At 35.2% G+C, this 27,539-nt stretch overlaps 1 protein-coding gene across 2 annotated transcripts in view; it reads right to left on the bottom strand.

The window, feature by feature from the left end:
- LOC145295965 (chitinase domain-containing protein 1-like) overlaps positions 1 to 27,539 on the bottom strand; it is a 156,149-nt gene that overhangs the window by 104,731 nt on the left and 23,879 nt on the right. For both annotated transcript variants that reach the window (XM_080141878.1, XM_080141879.1), the window contains one exon: positions 6,970 to 7,098. In XM_080141878.1, the coding sequence (XP_079998004.1) occupies positions 6,970 to 7,098 (129 nt within the window). Of the gene's footprint in view, positions 1 to 6,969; positions 7,099 to 27,539 lie in introns of those variants that run through there.

Here is a 27,539-nt window from a genome sequence, read left to right as displayed (position 1 = left end):
ATCAAGTGCGCTTGAAAGCCAAATCACAACGCAATATTAAGAAAATAAACAGATATTTTACTTGCTTAAAATTTATAATTTATATATTTCAGAGTCAAACTCCATCCTCAGTATGTTGGTTTCTTTCTTGTTTTCTTTTCTTATTCTTTTTTACTATGTTGTAAAGTTGGAGAAAGAAAAGTCTGTTTGTAAAGAGCCGCGCATTGTCTCTCAGCGTTTGTATTTTGAAATGTCGGAACGTGACGTTAGCTACGCGAGATTAACGTCAAGGGCATGAGTTCCATTATAGAAACGTTGATTTAATTTGAATAAAATAAAATATGCATCAAGTGCGCTTGAAAGCCAAATCACGACGCAATCACACTCTTGATGTTAATCTTGCCGTTAATATCTCCTATAATGGAACTAACATCCTTGACATTAATCTTGCGTAGCTAACGTCACGTTCCAACATTTCAAAATACAATCGCTGAGAGACAACACACGACGTTTTACAAACAGACTTTTCTTTCTTCAAACTTTACAACATGGCAAAAAAGAAGAAGAAAAAAAAGAAAATAACACACTGAAGATGGAGATTGACTCTGAAACATATAAATTATAAATTTCAAGCAAGTAAAATATTTGTTTATTTTCTTAATATTGCGTTGTGATTTGGCTTTCAAGCGCACTGGATACATATTTTATTTGGGCACATTATTTTAGAGCAGTAAATAAAGTTCTAACTTCCCTACTCCTGTAGAACCTTACTATCCACTCCAAAAGTAAAATGCTCACATACCCAGATATTGCAAAGCATGCCAATGTTGAGAGGCAGGACCTGGAAGCAGTCATTCAGGACTGGGATGTCTGTCGTGATTGTGTGAACTCCATCATCTCAAGTGCGGTTAAAAGAGGAAAATGATGATAGTAATATGTGAAGATCTTTATATAAGTCATCATCATCAGCGGCCCTGCTGTTTTAACATCATCGGCAACAACAGCTTTCCAAATTGTAGAGCCATGATAGTTTGAGGAAGACAAGTAAAAACGGTAGTTCCCCATTGCTTTCTGTCTTGATTCAGGGGTGCATCTCCCCAAGTAAGTTAAACACACCCCCAGATACCAACCTGGAAATTTCTATGACTCCGTGCAGTACACAACACCTAGCCTTTGCAAATGGTCGTCCATCCGATACTGACCAGGCTCATCGTTGCTTAACTTCAGTGATCTGGTGAAAACCGGTGTGCCAACATGATTGTGCCGTATATATACATTCGAAATCAACGTGATAATGATGATAGTAATATTTGAAGATCTTTATATACATACTATATAAAAAAAACTATTAGTTAAGTATTGATACGATTGGAAAACGTATGAACTCTATTTCCCTTCAGCTATTGATGCATAATGATGGAATCAGAAAGTATAAGGTCCAACTCCAACTTGTACAATTCAAAAGCGTAGTCCTTGTGTCACATTGCTAATTTTTTTTTATAACTGGGGAAAAATAATAATACAAAATATCTCAGAAAATTCTTGGAAGAAAGTGGGGGGGGTAATTTCCTTTTTTAAAGCTATTGTTGTTCGCTTAAATTAACTTCAATCCTTCCAACAAACAGACAAGGTCATAAGAATTCGACTAGATCTAATTCTATAGATTTGGCATCCGTGCAACACCAGGTTGTTTTGCTAGTTAGAGATTAATAAGATTAATTTGTTAGCGGTTGTCACCAAGTTTTCTCAGAAATTGAATGAACCAGCTGCATATAAGTTGTCTGGCAGATGGATTATTTCGAATTCAGAGCTAAAAGGGATTTTCTGTTTGATATTCGGCGCGCTCATATTAAATGTTCACCACTTGCACGAATCAATATCATCGGCCTTCATCTCCTTTCATCAAATATATCTAATCTACAAGAACATGCAGAAAATAAGGGGAAATTAGGGAGGGGGCGAGAGCAATTGAAAAATGGAAGCTTACTGGTCTTAAAAAAAAAAAAAAAAAATCCACTTTCATGTCTAAATGCAAAAGAAGAATATCTTTCCTCAATTAAAAAAAAAAAGATGCCCATAAAATAATGATTACAAGATTTCACATATCTTCAAAAGAGAATTGGATAGCGAAAACTATATCTAACATGTGACTGTTCTGATAAGAAAATGGTATTCTCTACTTATTTATATAGTTATATTCGGGAATTTTATGAGGTGCCTTAAATAAGTTTCCAGACTTTTCTTTTATGTGCATTTTTATTGATAGCACACACATGAAACTAGTCCCCTTCAAAGTAATCTCTTCTGGCTGTAATGCACTTGTGGTACCATCCCAACAACTTCTGGAAGGTCCTATGGAAGTCCTTTTGTGTGACCCTTATCATAATCTCTTATCTCCTCAATTGTCTCATAACTGCAACCTCTAAGATTTTCCTTGAGCTTAAGGAATAACCAAAAGTCACCAAGAGCAAGGTCTGGACTATAGGAAGGGTGAGGAACTGTCTTGATGTCCGTCTTGGTCAAATAGTGCATGAAAAGGATGGAGTTGTGGACTGGTGCATTCGCACAAATCTTCTGCATCTTCAGTTCTTCATGAATAATTATGTGACAGTTCCCACACTGACATCAAGCTGTGCACTTATTGTCTCTGTAGACACACAATGGTCTTTATCTATGAAATTCTTTATTTGGTCTATCAACTCTGATTTCCTGACTTCCTTACTTCTCCAACACCTCTACTCATCCCTTACAGACTCTCTGCCTTCCTTAAATCTCTTATGCCACTCAAAAACTGGTACTGGATTCATGCAAGATGGCTCAAAAGCACTCTGAAGTATTCCATATGTTTCTATGGAATTTTTTCCAAGTTTAAAACAGAATTTTATTGCATATTGTTCTTCTAAAGTTTCCTCACATCCAGATTGCATTTTTGAAATTCACCAGTTGTGACAATCGAGCTTTAGTAGGGCATATTCCAATTCATGCTGTTGCTGTTTGTTCGAACCTGAAATCATAAAAATTGGTCAGTCGTCTCGTAAGATGTATAGCAATAACATACTGAACTTTCAATTTTTAAATGGCTGTACAAAATAATTCTGGAAACTTATTGAAGACATCCGTATATACATACTATATCAAAAAAAACTATACTAAAGCAATAATACCACTGGGAAAGATATGAACTCTCAATTTCTATTCAGTCATTTGTAGGAGTGGAATCAAAAGATACAAGTTCCAACTGATTTTTAAGATTCAAAATTGTAGTCCTTCTATTTGAAGACAATTCCAATTTGTGCATGTCTGCCTGTCCGTCTGTCTCACTAATTTTTTATGTTAGGAAGTCAGGTTTAAGAAGTAAATAACTAAAAGATAACATTTTCTCTCTCTCTCTCTCTCTCTCTCTCCTAAGTACATTCTCTCCAATAATAATACCTTGAAGAAAACTCTGCAAATGCCTCCTTTGTGTCTTCCATGCATGAAAAGTTTTATTTGTCTAAGTTAAACAGGTAAGCCAACTGACAACCACTTATAAGAAGAAGGAGTGAAAAACGGTGACAAAGAGAAACAGCAAAGTCAGTAGTGACAGGAAGAGAAGAAAAAAAAAGGTTTTTCTCATTTTAAATCTATAACAGACATTTAAGTTTGTTGCTGACTGTTAAAAAATTAAAAAAAAAAAGAAGTAGAAAAAGATCGCATGAATTAAACGCGAAAACCACATGAAAAAGTTTGTATAAAAAACATTTTATTGATTACCTATTGATGAAAATGTAACATTAGAATAGAACTCGTTTTACGGCAAACTTACAAAGTGAGACTTTAGCCTGAACAAGCCAGAATAGTCCTGTCAACACAATCCTTTAGCTAAGTGCCTCATGGACACAACTTGCCCAGAGAGGCACACCGGTTCAACTGCCCCACCAGCTCTAAGAAAAACCAATAGCCTCGTCAAATGCCTTACCCCAATTTATTGCCTCAGTTCTGGAGCGCCAGCTCTGACTGCTTCATCTTGTTATCTAATCACTGTGGCCGGGTATTCAAAATGGGTTTGTTCAGTCCATGTTGCTGGCACAAAATATATACACACTGACAGTGAAATTAAAATCACAACACAGTTGATCTACAAAATGTATTCTATTTATTTCACACGGACAAATCAGCTCTTTGGTGATAAATTATTATTCTGTGTTTTGACATTTCTGAAAGGCGTCGGGGGTGCGTGGTTGTCAAATGTCGGAAGGTGAAGAAATGGGGACGCATGCCACAGCCTCTCTCTCTCTCTGACTTTTTTTATGTGAGATATTTATTTATAAAAACATTCTTTTTCTATTGAAATGTTTAATATTTCCTTTGTCTATTGTTTCAACTTTTGACCGATATTCTCTCAAATATTTCTGGGTCAAATTATGCATTCCATTAGACAATCATGGAAAGTCTTGAATTCTTCACATTTAAATCGATTTGCGTGTGTGCAACCCATCGGATGGTTTTTTTTGGGGGCTGCCTGCTAATATCCAACAATCCTCCAATTTCCCAGAATCTTTTCATAACTGAATAGATTTTAGCCTTTGTCAGTGGTCACCATTCGATCACCCAGAAGATTCAAAGAGGCTTATTTACAGATAATCTTGAACATTACTTTTCTCAAATCTTAGCATAATTCCTTATTTAATGAGATACAAACAACTCTTGTGTGGTCAGATGCCTGTAAGGGATATTTTCAATTCTCTGTGCCCTCCCCCCCTTTCTTTTGGCCAAACATCTATCACCTGCAACATCTGCCATTCATATGCACTACCCACACATGCAGTCCAGTGCATGTTTACAATTATAGACACTATATAGCATTAACAGTCTTCCAAGCAGTAGCAGTGAATGTTGTTTTCACATATCAACTCTTGATTAGACAAAATATCAGAAGTTTCTTTCAAGCAATTATAGTGCAAGAAATCTTCAGTCCCAAAATATTGTACATACTATAAAAACCCCAAAACAGAGCTTTCTTCCCCTCCTTTCTATTTTCTTCTAGAAACAACGCACATACACACAACATAATCTTCCCTAACCTCTTAGGGGCCAAAAGCTCTCACCACTAGCATGCACACGATGAGACATTTACAAGCTTTTATATATGCAGAAAAGTGAACACACACACGTGTCATTCATCGAATGCATATATAAATTTGGATATATTTGATATTACAGAAGTGTTAAGTGATTCATAAAAAAAGAGGAAAAACATGTTAGGAGTAAAATAAAAAGCCATTGACCAAGGACAATAGGGGAAGTGATACACCAAGGCACACAAAGGTGGTCGAAAATGGTTGGTTGGTTGGTTGTTTTTGTTTTACGGCATATCAACTCTTTTCAGGTTATTTAATGCCGAATCCGGTGATTTTGAATAAAAAAAATTTTTTAATAGAATATATTTGTTTTTTGCAAGTCAGTTTCTATTTAACCTATAGTTGGGACCCTAACAGGTACAACCACTCCGGGTCAGAGTGGACCTGGGAGCTATGGCAATTAAACGGTGGCTCCACACTCCCCAGAGCCCGCAAGCTGGGGCCTCACCATCGGATATAGTTTAAGGTCATATTCAGGACCAGAAAATGTTAGGAGTAGATCATTAAAGAATGGCCAAAAGGTTGAGTCATTTCCACTTATCGGTCACTCTGAGACAAAGACATGACTTTTAGCATTTCTTATTTTATACGTGAATAAATTTAGGCAACAGTTTTCAGTTAACGGTTTGCAGCTCAATGCAGATCAGGAGAGTTTTATCTACCAATAGTAATGGCCTCAACAGACAACTAAGATGTGGATGTTAACATTTAAAAGGTCGTTTCTGCAATTGTATCACACGCATCCAGGTGCAACTTTTATCTAGAGAATTTGTTGGAGTTTTTGTTTTCTCTTGTTTTATATTTTTATACTTGTAAACTAGTGTTCGCACTCTCAGCAATCATCAATGTGAGACACAATAAGGACATGCCCAAATCCAGAAAGGAATATGAAGGAGAAGAAACATAGCATTGGGGAAGCGATTATTCACACATACTCTCTCACTAGCAAAACAGGCACACTAATTCACATGCACAGACACAAATTTAAATGCCTAACCCATTTACAACACATAAAATGCACAAGGCAACAGCCGAAATGAACAGTTTTACACAATTTGTCCTAACAACAAAAAAACAACCTTTCTTTCACCAAAATTTTATTTGAAATCTCCGGGCATATGAATTCTACAAACACTTTATATTTGATTGATATATATCTATATATCAATCAAGATATGTATCTATATATCTCTTTACAAATGGCAAGTCACTTACATGGGATGCGACTTGTGTCAACACTTTTGCACCCTTATTAGTAACAGAATCAGTAACAAACCTTGGTCATGCAGTAGGAAACCACAAACAGATTTGTGTTCCTTCTGTGGAACTCAATACCATTTGTCTGCTTGCTGGTTGACTATAACACGGTCGTCTTCAAGTCTAATGTGAATAAATTCCTATTGAGTCATCCATTTAGATTATCTAGCCCTGCCAAAGTTCCAATGTGTCTGATCTTGTTCCACCATCAAGCTAACATATAACCCTTATCCTTGAGTGACCTCTGGGCCTTGATAAGTGATGATCTCACTAAGTAAGAAAAATTGAAATAAAAAATACTGTGGAGATGAGTAGGGTGATAGATCTATTAATGATGCACTTCACTAGAAACCATCATGAATAAACTTGGCTACACGAGCCCCTTTTCATCACCACTATCTGTGGAAATGTTTTGAAGCTGCTCTCAGCCTAACAAACATGTGTGTGTGTGTGCGTGTGTATGTGTGTGTGTGATGTGTTATTATGGATAAATAATTATTTGGCATGGATAAAAATTGTCATTCTTTCCTTTCATAATGCCTTATTCTCAACAACAGAATCCCGAAAAAAAAAAAAAAAGATGGTAAACAAGAAAATGGGGTATTTTACTTACCCGGGTGTCTTTCGGTTTCTTTTTCTTCTTATCACTCTGGGATAACGTAGCTGTAGCCAAAGTTGTAATACACACTACCAATACACACGTCTGAATAGCACTCCTCATTCTCTTCTTTGCTGGAAGATGCTGACAATAGAAGAGAAACAAAAGAACGGTCTGTTAAGAATAAAACAATTGAAAAGAAAGATGTTCTTGTTTTTTTTTTCTTTACAACCAAGAATAAACAGTGCTTGTTTTACAAACGTTTCTCAGTTTAAATCAGCCAATATGAAACACATACATACATACATACATACATACATATATACATACATACATACATACATATATATATATGTATGTATGTGTGTGTGTGTGTGTGTGTTCATTTATCCAGTGGCCTCCTCCCACCATATTCATCACAAAGTGAATCTATATGAATAGGCTAGTTAAGAGGGCAAAGTTAAAGAAATGCAGACAATAAAGAAATGGAGCAGAACATGCTTTGCTTATGGCAGACATATTGCGATGCAGCAGAAAATAACCGTATTCCGTTTTAACATTTTTTTTCGGACATTTTTGGATATTTTACCATTTTTGGGGGGATTGTGGAAAATACAAGTACAGTCAGACCTCAGTTAATGAACGTCTGCATTACTTTGAATTATTTTGATTATTAAGACTAATATTCTCATCTTGGATATTATTTTCACAGCGTTGACAACGTTTCAGCCGATGTAACTGCCAACTTTTATTTTTTAGATGTATTCTGCATAGTATATACAAACAAGTCGTAAGACTGCATATCTAAAAGAAGAATAGATTTAAGGTTCCCAAAACTCCATGTTAGAATTTTTCACATGGATTTGTAGTGCAATTGGGAAAATGCAGAATAATAATCAGTTCTAAATTACAGTCTTCTGAAGGTTCAAGTTTCAATCCTCAATATTAAGAATAAAAATATTTTTAAAAATATATTAAGATTTCTACTCTGCCAAGGCTAACAAAACGAGAACAATTTGCCACCGTGGATTAAACAAACGGTTCAGTTCAAAAGTGAGATTAGATGCAGCTGAAGAAGGTTGGGGGGTTACATTATCTGAATGTTATGGAAATAACCAAAATGAGAACAGTAGTCTGAATAATCTAAATTATCAATCCTTGTATTACTTGTATTGATCAAACTATTGTTCTCATCTTGAGTGTTATTTGTTCAATGTTTTGGTCAGTGTAGTCTCTGACATTCGTCAGCCATCTTGGAAAAGAATCTTTTCTCCTTTCTTTTCCAATATGCCTGTGCCTAACGAAGGTCGGAGGCTACATTGACGGAAACGTTGCACACATAACAATCAAGATGAGAACAATAGTCCAATCAAGACAAGTTATACAAACAATCAGCCCTCATCTAAAAAAAATCCAGAACTGCATTATCAATCCTCATCACAAAATTCTGAAATAGAGTATCAATTCATGAACAAAATTTTCACACAGCATGCACAAGAACACAATAAATGGTAATTGATAGTCCCACTGTGAGATAACTCTTGTTCAAGGTTCAAGCTTTCGGAAACTATATAATAGTTCAAATTTATTCAACAAATATATAATTCAACATTTGATGAGATTAGATATAAATTTAAAAGTTTATGAAAATCAATTTCAACCATTAAATTTTAAAATCCTGTATTCAGAACATCTGTTCAGCTAGTTTGGTAGGCTGAGAGCATAATGGCGATAGAGAGGCGCTGTTAGAGCCAAGTCAATTCACAATGATCTTGGGTGTAGCATGTAATTAATAGACCAAGGTTGTTGAGAAAGTTCCGTGCATCTGGTCAAGTTGTCACCACGGCAAAAACTTTTACAATTGATTTTTCCAAGTACTCTAACTACTCTGCCACAATTGTAAAAATGATATTCTCTTAAAGGTTGAAAGTTCAATTCTCAGTGTAAGTGATCGAAAATTGCAAATTACTTAAGAGCTCTATCCAGTCTGACTGACGGAATAAGAGCATGCTACCCTGTGAAGTAAATAAAGGGTTCTGTTCGAAATTCCATCCAAATTCTCGAGTTCAACAGAAACCTTCCCAAGTTCAACAAAATACACCTGAAGAAGGTTAGAGGTTACATCGACCGAAACATTGTGAAAATGACACTCAAAATGAGAACAATAATCCAAAGAATTCAAATAATATGAATAACTAATCCTAATCTAAAAAAAAAATTCAGAAACACAATAACATTCTTTTGTTGAGTATTTGAATTGGATCTATTTCATCAACCATTCTTAATGCTCTGATAGTACAGTGTATAATCATGTCGACACATCATTAAATCACAAAGTTAAGCAATGTTGATCCTGATCAGTACCAGATAGGCGACCATTTGGGAATACCAGATACTGTATGCAAGAGGGTGATCACACACACCTGCAAAAAAAAAAAAAAAAAAAAAAAAAAACTAATGTCGTCATCTCCCTCAACTGGGATATGAGATTGGAGACCATTTGTGAATTCATTATTCCCTAGAAACTTCCTTTCTTTGGAAGAAGCTGGCTTATTCCAATTAGGGTGAATGGTTAACCAGATACGAGGTATCAATCTCTCAACTGACAATCATTTCATCTCACTAACCCTTATCCTCGAGTGGTTTTGGGTTTTGAGAAAAGATGATCCACACTTCTGCTAAATATTATTATTTTCTGTCATAGACAATCAGTCTGGATCAGATGTAATAATAACAGAAAGAGAGACAAAAATATCAGCTCAAAATAGAAAAGTGATCAAAATTGATTATAATAATCCATCATGTCAGATATGAAAGCATGAGTTTCAAACTGTTGTCAATTTGATCCGGGACCAAAATCAAAGAAAGAAGAACAAAGAAAATTATTTTAATATGAAAAAGGATTAACTTCTTAATCCTCCGACGTAATTCAAAATCAAAATAGTAGAAACGTTTCTGAACGAAAAATATGCGCATCCGTATGTCCATATGCTATATTTTAGTTAGTTGCTATGGCAACAGCAGTGTCAAGACAAAGTTTACAGCAGACATACAGACAGAGCGACTAAAAGGAGAACTGTTGTAAGAAATGGAGAAGGAAAACGAGTGATTCTTACATGTTGGTACATGACAAACGGTGAGAAAGAGCGTGTTATATCCGTTGAGAAAGAGAAAGAATCATATAGGTTGACAGTAAGAGAAAGAAGGAGAAGGAGAGAGAAAATGGGGGAGGAGGAGAGAGACAATGGGGGTCGGAGATAATATCGGATATTTGTGTGTCTGGAAAGTTTTGTTCTATTATTTACTGATTAAATATTATTTGCAATATATATTTTTTTTTTTTGGAATGGTGAGATTATTCTAACTACTTTTCTCATCTTGGATATAATTCTTACAACATTTCGCCTGATTTAGCTTCTGGCCTTCTTCAGGTATGTCTTGTCAAACTCTGGACTCTATACAGAATTTCAAACTGAACCCATAATTTAATCCACAAGATTAAATCGTTATCATTCCAGCAGCTATGACAGGGTAAAATTCTTAAAAACTGCTTTTTAAATTATTACTACTGGATTAAGCCTTTGACCTCTAAAAGATTGTCACTTGGAATTGATTATAACTTAACAATTTTATCCGTTGCGCTACGTGTTCATGTGTACAATTCGAGGATGAATTTCGGGAACTTTAAACCAATACATGCTTTTGATGAATCATTACTTATGAAGATAAAACTTATTTTCTATAATTAATTGTGGAATTTCTACAGTTCATATTAATCAATACTTCCGGTTTCGGATGTTTTTCAGTTTTTCAGTTTGTCAGTCTAAATTATCGTTTGAAATGTTAAAAGTCAATAAATGGTAATTAGGGGAGATCAATTCCGGAAAGACACGTCCTCATGGTTGTCATATGATGCAGCAATTTTTTTTTTCTAAAATCAACCATCATTTGAGAAAAGTAATTAAATAATTCAAAACTTCCACTTCTCAAATATTATTGCAATTTTAACTGTACACTGTCAAAGCAAGAGTGCTCTGAGTAGTACATGTTTATCTGTGGCAACAGTTCTCCATCTTCGAATGTTTCTAACCATTATATAGTTAGCGGATTGCGTCAGGAGTTAAGTATTTTCTGGAATGATAGAATGACCCAACTATTTATACAGCAATTTTATTAAGCAACACTTGGTGTAAGACTTCTATTTCTGGTTTGGAGAGAAAGTTGGTCCTAGAAGCCTATTAAAGCAAGAAGTTTCTTCAAGGAAAAAGCCATTCATTTCAACTTAAGAAAAAAACGGATCCGAGCACTGATGGTGAAAGGAGAGAATCTTGGTTTCAGATGTTAAAAGTAACAAGCTACTTTTTTTATTATTGTATCTCATGCACCAGATGAACAAAAAGAGAGAATCACCAACAAGGTTTTGATCATCAATTCTCTTCTAAGTGCTGCCATAGACAATGGTAGAATTTGCATGGATGTCAACAAATAATATCAGAATATTGGGCCAAGCCCGTTTGTCAAACCTTTGAAGCATGCTAGCATTCATTCTATATAATTTAGACTTCTGTCCATCAACAACTACTTTTATAAATCGATAAGAGAAAAAGGATTTGATAGTTGCAAAGACATTTCCAGGGAGGAAATGTCAAAAGGCAAGCAATTAAAGAAAAGAAGTAGAAAGCTTTCCAGTATCTGTAAACCTCTACGGCGAAGGGGTGGAATTTTGCTGACATTTGGATTGATCACAGGTATTTATCTTGAAGAGGAACAAGTGCAACAAGTTCATTGAAGCACATTCCATTGAAGTACTTGTAAAACAAAAACAGGGATGCAACACTAGTGATGTGACAGGGGTTGAAGTTTGGTAGACAGTGTGGGACCTACTAAGTTAAAATCTCTTTTTGAACCCTGTTTAAGAAGGAGAGAGTAGTGATCAGTGTACCAGATTAAATGTGGTAACAATAATTCCCGCATCGCCAAATGGTGGCTTTAGAGATATATTGGATATTGGCAAGTGTGAGAAGTTTTCTAGCCTGGTAAAGGAAATCCATCTTCTTTGCAGCAGATTTGACAATATTTATGTATTTGTTCCAATTCGTGTTACCTGTGAATGTTAAGATGAGGAGTTTCAATGGTGGATTCATAGATAGGGTGCTATCAGCCATGGCAGCCAGTGGTTGAAAAGGTTTATAATTGTAAGCGAGAAAAGACATAGAACAGTAATTTGTTTCACTTCACATTCTTTAATTGTACACACTCATCTCCCATTGGATACAGCACTTTATGCACATCTTTTCTGTTTGAAATCTCACCAGCCAAGATATCGAAAACCTTAACCCAGAAATCAGGTGATTTTTCACCTTCCATCTGGGGTCACCTATAATAGTTAAGTGTCACATAACTTTTAATTGTTATGCAATACTTCTAGCATTTCATAGCAACATCCATCCATAAACGTTGTTCTGCAGACTAAAGTTCATTAACACTAAGTGAAATTAACAATAGATACAGCGTCTATATCACATGTTTTTTTTGTTGTTTTTTTTTACACAGTGATCACCACTTATCAAGGCCCGGAAGCCACTCAGGGATAAGGGTTATTGCAAGTACATTACGTTAGTGTGGAGATTTGATGAAGTGTTTACTTAAGGGGGCGGTTCATTAGGAATTTGTTAACGTTGGACTTGAAGACATCCAAGTTGTAGTCAGGTGGGAAGCAGGCAGACGGAACAGAGTTCCACATGCATGCAGTTCTAAGAAAGAAGCTTTGTTCATGGAATCCGCATTTTGATTTAGGCACAGATATAGAGTGGGGGAAATTTTTCACAGTGGATTCAGCTAGACGGGTGTTTTTCGTGAAAGATTGGCGAGGGGGGACCAGAGATTGGAGTTCAGACGAGCACCTACCATGGAAATAACGATAAAACAAGGATAGGCTCGCAACGTCTCTTCTGTGGGAGAGAGGTTGCAGAGTAGAGAAAAGGGCATCCCCCACTAAGCCACAAAGTCTATTTTGTACTCTGTCAAGGCAGGATAGGCTGTTTTTAGCAGCTCCTGCCCAGATATGGCAACAGTATTCCATCCTTGGACGTACTTGGTTTTTATATAGATAGAGAATTGCATCAGTAGTGAGATATCTTCTGAAGTGATAGAAGGATCCCACCATCTTTCCAGCAACTTTGGCAACAGACTTGATGTACGTGTTCCATTTCAGATCAGGAGTAGAGGTCAAACCCAGAAGCTTGTCAAAACACGGGGCCTCACCCAGACGAGAGCCATCCATCACAATTGATGCCAGATGGGGATCAGAGCGTTGATGATGTAAGGATAGGAGTTTAGTTTTGGATGCATTAAAGGTAACCAGCCACATCTTCCCCCAATGAACCACGCGCTCGAGATCAGAGAAGAGAGAATCAGAGAGAACTTTGTCATTTACAGCCTTTGATGTGTTGCCGTAGATGGTCGTGTCATCAGCATAGATGTCAACAAATGATTTAAGTATGTGTTTAGGGAGGTCATTGATGTAAATCAGGAAGAGAGTTGGGCCCAGGATTGACCCCTGAGGGACTCCAGCATTTATATTGCAGGCCTCTGATTTTTGTCCATCTACCATTACTCTTATGAGCCTATCGGAGAGAAATGATTTAATGATTGAGAAAACATTTCCAGTTATACCGTAGCTGGAAATCTTGTGAAGTAGACCCTTATGCCATACCTTGTCGAAGGCCTTTGATATGTCAAGAGCAATTGCTCTAGAAAGGAAGCCTTTGTCAAGAGATTCACTAATCCTGTGGGATATAACCGTCAGCACATCTGCTGTAGATCTTGCAGAGCGGAAACCATATTGTGTGTCACTAAGGAGGTTATTCCTGCTGAGGTGGTTGGCTATTTCTCTATTTAATATGGATTCCAGCAACTTACTCATAACACACAGGAGACTTATTGGTCTGTACTGAGAGGGAGATGACTTATCACCTGAATTCTTAAATACAGGGAAAACTGATGAGGTCTTCCAGGGAGTAGGAAAGCACTTCTCCTTAAGGCAGCGCTTAAATAGTTTCGTAAGTATGGGAGCAAGTTCTGGTTGAAGCTTTTTTAACACTATAATTGGGATGCCATCAGGGCCAGTTGCTTTACTGGAATCTAGGTTCTTGATTAGCTTGGCGACCTCATGCACGGATATTTGTATGTTACCTAGCTTGTTCTGTGTTATAGGAGGAAATATGGGGAGTTGATGGCCTTCGTCGCATAGGGTAGAATTAGCTGCAAAGTTCTTTGCAAATAGTTTGGCCTTGTCTGACGCTGACGAGATGACCTCTGGTCCATTGATAATGGTTGGGATAGAACGCACACTTCTGTTCAGGATCCTATTTGTTATTTGCCAAAACTGGTGAAAACCAAGCCGCTGATCAGCTACCTTGGATTTAACAGACTGGGCATATAGCTCTCTTGCATTTTTTATTACTCTTTTACAGTGGTTGCTGGCAGTCCTGAAAGCAGCTTTAGTCTCAGTGCATCTATTATGTTAGTAGCTATGGAAAAAGTGATTTCTGTGCGCGATAGCAGCAGCAACACATTCTGGGGAGAACCATGGCTGGCTGTTAGGTTTTTGTTGGAATTTTTTAGATGGTATGAATTGGTCTATGCCTACAATTAACCATTCGGTCAGATCTGATACTATAGAGGACACTTCCTTTTTAAACATGGAGTGCAGAGGTAAATCAGATATGTATGTACGGAAGCTATCCCAGTCAGCCATTGTTTGTTTATCTATTCCACTTTTTCTTGGAAACTACTGGATGAATCTGTCTGGAATTTTGTATGGCTATCTTCAAGGTACAGCAAAATAAGTATATGGTACCCGTTCGATGCAGTTAAACATTTAGAGATTAGTATTTAATTTAAAAAAGAGCACAAATGTAACCATATTCAAATACCATCAATTTCGCATAAAGCACTCATTCTAGGTCACCAGATTATAACTTTTTTCCCCCGTTTTAAATGGACAAAAATTCTCCAAATATTTGTGACAACTGTGTGCCTATTATGATTGTTGAAAATATAACAGTGCAGATGCGTGTACGTAAATGCAAGATAAGTGACCTCGCTCATCCCATCCAGTGTGGCCGCAGCCGAGATTGAACTTACTACACAAGTTTGTAGTGTAATTCAAATCTTGTCGGTAGCTGAATACTTGATGCTTCGCCAGGGCTATGGGTATTTTTTATCGTTACGTCATCACTAGATGGGGTGCCTACCACAGCTTAAGAGAGTCCCATCTACCCTCGAGAGAAGGATAGACCATGTTAGTTTCTCAACCTGGTATTTTACCTCACGGTACATACAACGCCTTGCTTTCCCAAGTGGTCACTCATCTGATACAGACCAGGCTCAACGTTACTTAACTTTGGTGATCTGGTGAGATCTGGTATTTCAACGTGATTGTGTCATATATTACCGGTGGGGGGGGGGTCTATAAAAAAAGAGAAAGATAAAGATCTCGGGAGAGATGAGATAATGTTCAATATTTCGTAAGACACGTGGAGAACGTTCTAGATCACATGGATGTCGTCATGGCTGTAACAACGAGAAAATAAACATCCTCATACAGAACCAAAAGGCGAGTTGGAGTTATTTCCTATTTTTTGTCTTGGTCTCCTTTGCAATTGAGGCCACAACGGTACAAGAAGACTAATATTGCTAACAACAGTGAAAGAACCAGTGTTTCTAAATCTAGTTCAAGCAAACATTACCACCTTTAACAAAAACCCGGAATAACAACCCAAGATCTCTCATACAAACAATCTTTCATCTGAACATTTATGGATGAGAAATTTGGATTCCAATCCTCTTTTCCAGCTGCAAGTCGGTAAGTACCTTTTGTTTTCACAATCCAATTCTTATCATAAATACGTTTTTTATTTTAGTTTTTTTTTTTATCTTGTTTTCATGTATATGTATTTATTTTATATTGTTTCAATTACGTTTTGGTTAAGATTTATTGTTCTTTGTTTTTAATTTGTGTATTTCTTTTCAAATAAATAAATATTGTATTTTGAAACCATAACTTTCGCTTTTCTGATTCCTTATCGATCTCTATTTGTATAGCGTTATGTGTTTATATATATTTCTATGTGCTCCTAAACATAACAAATTTTGGAACACAGCTGCTAGGCGTAAGTGATCATAATGTGGTTTATATTTAGTTTATTTTAGTTTTATTCGGGAGGGAGGGGATTAAAAGGGGTCTGAAAATCTTTTGTGAATTTCAGATACCTTCGATTTTTGTAAAATTTTAACAATGCATATTAAACATCAATTAATTCCTAAATATTTCAGTTTTGCATTGAATTTTATCTATAACCATTAGACAAACTAACTGAGCAAAATTCACAGAAGTTCACTTTCTTTTTAAGGCTCTTTAAATATTAGATATTTTTTGGAATCAAAATAGGCAATGATTTTTATCAAAATTGGAATAAGGATTCTAGACAAAGGTTATTTGCATTATATCTTTATTTTAATCTTAGTAAGGAGGTAGAAAAGTAGTGCAAAACTGTTCTGTCAAGGGAATTAATTTTACCTGTCCTAGGACATGTATTTTTTCTAGAACACACTAACACACACACATTTAATTGAGACCCCAAGCTGCCTAATGTCTGCATGCCCATTCTTATTGGAAGATGACCTTTACACTGCCCGTCACAACAAATTATGTAAATACTAGAGTGTTGAGCCGATTAATCGGAATCAGGAATCCAAAAACTCGGAAGATTTGGGGGTATCGGAATCGGTATAGAAAAATTAATGCTTATTTTCCGATGACAAAACGATTCTTTTAATTGTCCTTTTTTATTTGATTTTGTTTAAAGTTAAAATCTTCCATTGCTGGTTATAATGATAAAATAATAAATATTTATTGATTTTAAAATACAAGTAAATCTAAAATCGATAGATCACTCTCCAAAAGTGTATTTTGACATTTAGGAAAATATCTGCATATTTAACATGTGTTTTTACGAAAATCAGGGGAAATAACAATCTTATAGTTAAATAATTAGAGATTTATCAAGAATCGGAATCGGTAACTGCATCGGAATCTGGAATTTAGTTCAGAATCGGTAATTGTATCAGAATCGGGAAAATATTGGAATTGTCCCATCACTAGTAAATACCTCCATTGGAAGATCTGTGGAGTGATGCAACTTTACAGATCATCGAACATCTGGGAACATGAACCACCACCAATAACATCAAATGGAAAAGTGACCATGTTCTATGAAAAAGACATACAGGCAAGTAGATACATAAAAAACGAAGCCATTAAACCAGATATTGTTATATGGAACAAGCCAGAAAGAACTGTGCTCATTATCGATGGCACAGTCCCAAATGACTTTGGCCTTAATAGAGCTGAACGGGAAAAGATAACAAAATATCAGGACCTAAAAAATGATCTAAAAGCGACATGGTCTCTGAAAGAAATAAACATTATACCGGTTGTGATAGGAGGAACTGACTTAATAAAAAAAAATCTTCAGAAATACTTAGAAGCAATCCCTGGAAGACCAAGCTGTAACGAAATACAAATAGCAGCCATAAAGGGAACAGCATCTATTATTAAAAGAGCCCTTGGATATGAATTTAAATCATAACAGAATCAAGTTTTCGCTTCAGGAGGGAGCCCTTTGCTCTCTTAAAATTTACTGAAGTAAAATAGATGAAATTAATTCAGACTAAAACTGTAGAAGTTAAAAAACTGTTCTGTCAAAGGAATTAATTTTACCTGTGCTAGCATATATATTTTTCTAGAACACACTAAGACACACACATTTAATTCAGGCTAAAAAATAAAAATAAAATTCTTTTTAATTTTTCTTCTACCGTTTCTCCTCCACAAAGATGAAAAAGCTTCAACATTTATGACCCTTTATCCATTTAATTATGAAAAACATCCACAACGCCATTCACGTTACTGCCTTCCTTGTGAAGATTCAAGAGCAGGTCAGAGATATAGGAATGAACACATACAAGTCACATGTAAACATTTCTTCATCTCATTGGTTGTGTACTGTTTTTCCCCTACTACCACCATCCTCTGCAAACACTTTTCAATACAGTGAAGAAGGTGGCCAAAAGTTTGTTCTTTTAAAAGGAGACATTTGAAAGACTTTTTATTCATGTAAGTAAACAAATAATATATAAATAAAAACTATATAAACGTTTATATATTTTTCACATTAAGCAGCCTGCTAGTTATTAATATAATTCTAACACTATTTTTTTTTAAGCCTTAAAATATTTTAAGTGAAAGTTTACGACTGAAGATGAAACAAATCTATAGAAAGAGGATGAAGTAAAAAATTTAATGACCAATTCCATAGTCTAAAATAGCAAAGTAGTTTTACTATATATAAATTATACTGTAACAGAACAACACATACATTTGACAAGTTTCCTGTGGTCGTTATTAAACCATCAGATGAGTCTGCGAGGCAATTATAATTGCTTACATATTGAGACCATCAGGTTAAACAAGGTTATTAACCCTTGAGAACTGTCTATTTGCTGCTCTGATCATTTCTCCATTAATGGTCAACGAATCAGAATTGACATTGATGCTAAGAGGTTTCCCCTCACTAAATTAAATAAGCAAAACTGATAAGAGAAAAACAAGAAAATTTCTAAAAGAAAAACACAAAACAGAAGTGAATATTATTAAGATACTTACCAATCTATCTGTGCATTTAAACAATGAAAATGCTATTTCAAACTTCGGCACGACAGACCAACGAAAATATTATTAGAAAAATTAATAAATAACCGAATAAGCTGTTGGGTGATCTAGTAACTGTTTAAATAGGGTTCTGATTATCAGGAATATAATTTCTTTAATTTGTAAACAATTTTTTTCTTAAAGCTGTTGTAACTTAGTTACATTTTTTTTTTTTTTTACATGGGGGTCACCACTTATCAAGGCCCGAAGGCCACTCAGGGATAAGGGTTATTACGTGTACAGTAATCAATGAGATAGTATTGCAGTAATCATTAGTATTGGGGGTTTTGATAGAGTGTCTTACTTAAGGGGGCGGTTTGTCAGGAGTTTGTTTATGTTGGACTTGAAGACATCCAAGTTGTAGTCAGGTGGGAAACAGGCAAGCGGCAGAGAGTTCCACTGGCGTGCAGTTCTAAGAAAGAAGCTTTGTTCATGGAATCTACGTTTGGATTTAGGCACAGATAAAGAGTGGGGAAAATTATTGACAGTAGTTTCAGCCAGACGGGTAATTCTCGTGAAAGATTGGCAAGGGGGGACAAGGGATTGGAGTTCAGATGAAAACTTGCCATGGAAATAACAATAAAACAAAGACAGGCTTGCAACGTCTCTTCTGTGGGAGAGGTTGCAGGGAAGAGAAAAGGGCATCCCCCACTAAATCACAAAGTCTATTTTGTACTCTGTCAAGGCAGGATAGGCTGTTTTTAGCACCTCCTGCCCAAATGTGGCAGCAGTACTCCATCCTTGGACGTACTTGGCTTTTATACAGATAGAGAATTGCATCAGCAGTGAGATATCTTCTGGAGCGGTAGAAGGATCCCACCATTTTCCCAGCGTCCCTGGCAACAATGCAAAATATATGTGCGTATGTGCAGCGTCCCTGGCAACAATGCAAAATATGTGTGTGTATGTGCAGCCAAAATTTGTTTGTAAAAATATGGATTTATACTGAATAAATAAAGTGTAAAAACTTAGAACAGGGCCATGGTGTTTTCCAACTCTACAAGAAATAATAACCATAATTATTGGTCTCCTCATACCTTGGAATTATTATCACCATTATTGGTATATTTTATTATTGTAATTATCTATATATTAATACGATAGCATGTGTGTTATTTTGTATGTCACGCTTACATCTTTTTTCTTCCAAGAGACTGTCGTTTAATTGTTATGACCTTCCATTTCTTGTAATAAATAATTTTTACCAAGAATTCTTGATAAGTCTTGGTTTCGGTTTCGATTATAGCTGATGGCACTCAAGTTATATTTATATATCTTCATAAGTTTTGGGTTTTGTTTTCGATTCAACCTGATGCACCCACGTCATATGGATATATTTTTTTATTTTTGAAATCACAACTTTATAATATACTAGCAGTATTACCCGACCTTGGTCGGGGGTTGATTCAATGCCATTTTTATGCTTATGAAGTGTAAGATAAAATAAATATGTAAAAATACAAATTTTCGAAAAAAATCTCAATGGAAATTTATGTGAAGATTAAATGATAAAAGAGAATTTTAAATAAGTGTTCGTAAATCCATAAGTATTGTATAAGCAATGTTGTTTTATTGTTGCTATGAGGAGTGTTTTGTTTTGAATAGTTAGTCAAAGAAAAAAATTATTTTTGGTAAGTTAATGAATTTGTATTTGTATAAATAAATGTTATTTAAAGTGTTAATTGAAAAAATGGAAGAACTATTTTAAAATATAAAAAAATATTAAGTTGTATTTATACTGTAATTGAGGTATTACCGTCAGTGAATCTTTGATTTAAGAAAGTAAATTGTCCAATTGTATCAATAAACGTCTTTTCAATTAATGAAACAATATTAAAAAGTTCCGTCGTCAAACAAAAAAAAAGAAAGAGAAAACATGCTGTAATGGTCGTGTGTGCATGTGCTTGTGTGTGTGTGCGCTGTGAAGTGTGAAGTAGTAGGTCGAACAATTACATAACAGAAATATGGTGTCAGCGTCGGTCTGGCTCGTCACTAAGCAATGACCTGGAAAAATGGATGGTCATTTTCATTTGCATACGTACAATAATGCATACCAATTATCAGTTGCCAATACTTGTTGGAAACATTTCGATGCAAAACCTAACTTAAAACACTGCCAGGCACAGCAAGTACCTTTGTGTGTAATTTCAAAAAAATCGGTCAAGCCATCTTTGAGTCTATAACAAACAAACTCACACATACAAACACACTCTGCATAAATAAAAAATATCATATTTAAGCATATTTTACAACCGGGCTATGCTGGGCATCCTTGCTAACTAAGATAAATTCTTTTGCAGTTTTAACAAAAGAGTTACAATAATATGAGGGTGTCTCCATTTACGCTGAACATCCACAGAATGCCAACATCAGTATATTGCATATGAAAGAGTTCGCTTTGGAATTTCCACAGGTCCTACTAGTTATTATAATTATATTATTGTGATTTTTTTAGACCTTAAAATGTTTAAAGCGAAATTTCAAGTTGAACAAAGGAGTCTGTAAGATAAAGATGAAGTAAAGATGGTGCTGATGGTGTCGGATATATTGGAAAGAGGATTTTATAAGTGTTAATAATTTTTTGCAATTTATGTTCTTTCCTTGAAGCATACTTTTTTTTAATTCTATCCACCTATGTATGACGTTCTTTATTATTTGTTTGTATCTGATGAGTTGTGTGATCCATTGTTTTCACTCTCGAGTATATATCCGACACAGACAATCAACAGAGAACCAAATCACTCTATATAAAAGCATATAGGATATCAATGGATACACACTCGAGGGTCAAAACAATGAAAAGAATATGCTGTTGTCCTAGCCTAACTGATGAGTTGTGTGATGACAATATCGGCTATATCCACAACGAAACATGTGTAATACGCTTAGGAGAAATAGAAAATATAAGCATTTGCCTATATTTTAGAAAAAAAAATTAAAAATAAATAATATGAAAATCATAATTGTAGACTGATCTTTTTGCTATTGAAGTGAAACTATATATGTATTAGCATGGGTGCCCGGCATTACCCGAGTGTTTAGAGGAGTGTGTTCAGAAAAAAAAAAAAAGTGGTAGTAAGAAGGCAGGCTCGAACCCATATGGCGAAGGAGGAAAAGAACGGGAAAAAACCCTGACGTCTTTGCTGTTACGACCACCGTCAAACCAGAAGTGACGTAGGTTTAAATTAAGGTTAGACATTCGAAAAGAGGGGATGACTTTCAAAAATACGGGTGCAAAAAACGACCCCTCCCTGTAGAGGGTGAAGAAATGAATGATTTTAGCCAATTTTTCGGTATTTGTCGTCTGAAGGGTCGAGCTTCAAAACGATACTGATCTTGTGAAAATCCGTCGCCTCTGTCGACAGTTTTAAGCAGACATGCAAACATACATTTATATATTGGTAGCTCAAATTTTCGACCCAAACCAATTAAAAAGCTTGCCCTATCTCTTGAGTCCCTTTATGTAAAATTTCAAATAGTTATACTAGGAATTGTCTGAGTAATTTGGTAGAAACCGCTGAGGTCAAATTTGTTAAAACTTTGACCCCTATTATGACCCTTTAACATTTACTGTTTTGGTCTCAAATCAAGTTATTAAGTTAGATCCATGTCCAAGGCACCTATATTTAAAATATCAATTGTTTATACCCAAAATTGGCGGAGGAATTTGGTAGAGTTCTCAAAGGTCAAATCGTTGAACTTTGACCCCTTAACAGCCAAATTTCTGTCCGAAAACGGATTACAAAATATTTTCCCAAATCTCACTACCCTGTAATCAAACTTCGAGTCTGTAGATTTGAAATTGACAGAGTAATTGCATAGGGAAATGTACAGAGACACACAGACAGACAGAAACGTTCAATTTTATATATATGTGTGTGTGTGTGTGTGTGTGTGTGTGTGTGTGTGTGTGTGAGTGAGAGAGAGGTTGTGCTGAATGTGTGTGCCAACGCCAAAGAACAGAAGAGTTCAAATTTCAGCATGAAAGCAAAATGCCAAAGTCTGCAATTCCATGGCATTGAAAGGGTGATTAACTCATAAACAATTCTTCGTTTCCTGTCTTTCAAGATTTTCACAAAAATCACCCGCAGCCAAAAAACAAATAAAATCGTGTTGACCTTTATTGGAACAAAAGAGCAGAGATTTTCTCTCTCTTCCAGGAATCAATTCTTCAATTCTAGTCAACAATGGATTCATTTTTTTTTTTTTTTTTTTAAATCAACATTGAAAACAAGTTCCTCTATGATGAATTCGAAAACAAAACATCTCGATTTCTGACGTCATTTTCGTTGGTTTCAACTACAGACATTTTCAATGTTGCACTTCAAAAGCCGTAATTTGATTTACCAAAGAAACACCAAACAAGAAAAAGTAGTGAATCTAAAATAAAATGAAAAAAGATTTAAAAAAAAAAAAACAATGTGTTTTGCAATCAACACAAGGTGACAGACATTTCTGTGATGTTCACCATGTCAATAACTATAGACTTCAGCACCAAGTGATTGGCTAATTCTACATCAAGATAACAGGTTGGAACCGTTCTTTATAAAATCAGGGACAACAGACCAAGATTATAAAGACAGATTAAGAACACAAACAAACCAACAGTTGTACTAAAAGAACTATGATGGAAAATAGCTATATTATATTTCTCTTAGTCTATCTGTCTGCCCGTTTCATTTTTTTTCTTCTTAGACACTACTTCGCTGATTTGGCTGAAAATATTTTATATGGATCTTTGTTATGATTTGGTGTAACGAACCAAGTATTATGGTATCCGTTCGATGCACAGTTAGAAATTAATATGAATTAGTTATCACAATACCGCATTTACTCTCACTTTTTCTCAAAACCTATTGGCCCGATCTGGTGGAAATTTTGTATGGATCTTTGTTATAAGTTATAAAATGCAGCAAACTAGGTATTGTGGTATCCGTTCAGTGTATATTTAAAGATTAATAGGGATTAATATTTAATGCAAAATGAGCACACATTTCATCATAATCAAACATCAATTTTCTGATACGACTAATATATATATATATATATATATATATATATATATATATATAATCTATTAAAGGAGATTTGGTTACTAGTTTCAGAAAAATCCTAAAAAATCCGGCTCAATTCTATTTGAAAACACCTTATTATATCCAACCTTTTCTTGGCAAAACATATATTAAATTTACCACGTTGCTTATCTATGCTAACTCGTGGCTAGTTCCGAAATAGCTCTATTTGTTTACGTTGGTTGAAATGATTGTTGGAGATATTTCAAAATGGCTGTTCTACAATGAGTGATAAATTCTGAGATAAATAGAACGGGCATCTTAAAATATCTCCAACTAGCATGTGAACCAATATAAACAACTATAGCCATTTTGAAATTAGTTCCGTGTTAGCGTAAAGCAATAACGATAGTATTATTATTATTAAATTATTTGTTATAAATGGTTTTATGATAATTCATTTTAAAATCGTGTTGAGTAGCATTTTTTAGGATTTTCCTTAAAGATAATATTAATCGGCAGGTTCACAGTCAAACAAATGATATATTTTATGCATCTACATAAAATTTTATGTAAATATTTTCAGTATTTACTTCGACAGTGCTTGATACGCAAGTAGATCTAGGTAGTAAGTTTTAAAAATGTGTATGGCAAGTAAGCTACACAGAATTTTCTGCATTTTATCCTCATGAGAATTTGTCAGGCTATTGCATGGAAATAATGTTGCTTCATGTTTTTATATATCCTTGTGTCACTAGTGATGCTAGTCAAAGCAATAACCTCAGCTAAATATCTTTATAAAGAGAGAAAAGAAAAAGGAATAAAAAAGAATAATTGGAGATGGGGAGAAGAAATGAAAAGAAACTACGAAGAAAGCAGTATGAAACAGTGCAATGCTAGTGTGGTTGTGAAGAGGAAAAAGTGTACCTTTTAATATATCTTACTGTTGCGATATTTTTGCCATACTTACACAGTATGATCACAAAGATGTCCAATCTTTGTGATCATACAGTGTGTGTGATTATACTTATAGCCAAGAGTGACAAGCACGAACACATTAGATACTAGAATCACTTTGCAAAACATACTGAATCTCTTTGAATTCTTTAGTGATAGCTTTCCATTTTGACACGAGAAGATCACTACGTTCTGCTGATCCTGCCTGGATTAATGTTGTACCTGGAAAAGAATCTCTTACTGGTTTGATACTGCCATTTTTTTAGAGGGATGTGGCGGGGAGGGGGGGTCTTGAGAAATTTTTCTATCATAAGAATGGTTCTACATTTTAAACTTAAAATTCTTTATTTTCACACAATGGAAAAATAATTTGCCTGAGAATTCCTCACACTTTTGATCTATAATTCTTTCACTGCAGCACACACGAGTGATACAAATAAAAAAAAAAACACATTCAAAAATAATAGCCTGCACTAAGCTGCCGTGAATTCAATTATTAGAATGACGTCTTTACGATCAGCCCAACAGACATATCTTCTTCTTCAACTGACAAAAGCTGCCATCGAAGATGTTTAATGTCAGCTTTTCTCTCTCTCAGAAGAATGATCCATAATTATCCAGAGTGTTTCCAAATGTTTGACACACTTTCACCAGTCAATATCTCCGAAAGTACATACGACACACGTGCGTGCAATTGATACAATTGTAAAGCTTAGCTATTGAAACTGATTTGTCCGTCAGATATGATCACGTTTTAAAAAAATAAAAGTGTATACAGGTTGAAGAATGCCATTTATTCAGCCAGAAAATGTATTCTATGTCTTGCAATATGCAAGAGTGCAATCATTGATCACTGCTTCCTGTCGATTAAATTTGGACCTGAAGAAAGCAATTCAAGGAAATTGGATGCCTATGCACTGGAAAATCGTTTATCGCCCGAATATGCACCATGTGGCAAATGGCGCATTTGTAAGAAGTTAAATGAAAATCCTGAATCCGTTCAAAATTTGGTTTGTTGGTGGTTTCTGTTTGACGGTATATTAACTCTTTTCAGGTTATTTAAGGTCGAACTCAGTAATTTGAAGTTTTTATTTTTCTAATTCTTAACATTTACAAATATATTTTATGGTGTTTGGTTTGATTGTTTTGTAGACGAAAAATGTTTTTATTTTTTTACTTTGCAAAACATGATTGAGCTTTGCAAAGGGAAAGGAAAAAAAAATAACTTCATGTTCAGTGGATTTTTTTGCCCAGAAAGCCAGTATCTTCAGACAGCTTAATCTGATAGCACCAGATAACCTAACAGGCATTACCACTTTGGGCCAAACTAGATTTGAGAGCAATAGTAACTAAGGTGCAACTTCACATTTCCCACAGCCTCCAAATGGGCCCTTACTTCTGGACCATACTGCCATACACAAGACTATTAAAAATTTGAGATCAGATTTTTTATGATAAAATTTTATAAAAAGCAGCTACCCATAGTCAATGACGCCCTGAAGGGTCTCTTTTCACTAGCAAGTACAGTGAGGTGTAAGGGAGAGTGCCACTAGGCTTATAAATCTATGAATTCTAGATATAAATGCAGCACTATTATACCCTGAGTGTTTTTTTAAAATATTGATTTCCAAAAGTGTGCCAGATATATTAAAATTACCCGTTAACAAAACATTGAAGATTAGAAATAGGATTAAAAACTATTTTAGAATGTGACATTGTGACGTAGCTTTGTAGAATAATAATAACAAGAAGAACCTGCGAAAAATTTTTAAAATATACATCAGTAAGAAACTTCTTATCACATAATCAAACAATTACAATGAATGAGGTTGGACCTTGTACCATTTAAAGACTTAACTAAATCACGAAGCTCTGGATCTTTAGGTCCTGGGATTTCTGACACAATTCCATCAATTTGTTAAACTGTTCTGATCTTATCCTGATCTCACAGTATAATGATCATGTTGTAGTGTGGTAGCCCTTTCTTTTGAAATTCAATAACATGAATATTTGCAAATGGAATTCCCAGTACATGTCGGTCTTTAATGTCTTTCAAAAGTTCAGCTAGATGTGCATGAAACACACGTGATATTAAGTCATGTTGATTTTATGCAAGTTCTGATTGCCCCAAGTTGTTTACTATTTCAGGACATCTTGGATTGCACGTGTATGTAAGGAATAGCAGAAAACTGCTTTGTACTAATTGCTCTGTAATAATTTCAACATAGGATATAAGTAGGTAATAATGTTTTCACCTGAAATGCGTAGGTTTAAAAGATCCCTAATCAAGAAAATCATCTTATGATTTTACTTATTTTGACATGACACTTAAGTAGGTAATAATGTTTTCACCTGAAATGCATAGGTACAAAAGATCACTAATTACAAGCTGAAACAGAAAAGACGACACGATTCCATTTCCGTTTGATGAAAACCTGTTTTCTTTATTTTTGTTGTAGACCATCTACTAGTTGGCCAATCGTGTACAAATCCCAAGAGAGATAGAAGCCTTCTATCATGTTTGAAAGCGACACAATCTTCAACAAGCGAGTTCAGAGATGTGCCACTATACAACTCATGCTCTCTACTGATTCAAGGAATGATAACAGGACCATTGCCAGCACCCTTAAAATGCATCGCTAGATTGCCATGAATAACAGGAACATATCCAGGATGATGAAAATTAAGTTTCTTGCCAAAGTTATGATCTTCGGTGTGGTTTGAAGTTAAGGCCACATCATGCCACCTCACAACTTTGAAGTCGGCTCGAAAGTCAACACCAAAGTGTACCTGGATGTGCTGAAGAGTGTGATGATCTGGTGCAATTAGGTGGCTGCTGG

Source organism: Euprymna scolopes, chromosome 16, assembly GCF_053919585.1.
Source record: "Euprymna scolopes isolate OS-2025 chromosome 16, ASM5391958v1, whole genome shotgun sequence".
NCBI lineage: Eukaryota > Metazoa > Mollusca > Cephalopoda > Sepiida > Sepiolidae > Euprymna > Euprymna scolopes.
This window is presented reverse-complemented; position numbering and strand designations above follow the sequence as displayed.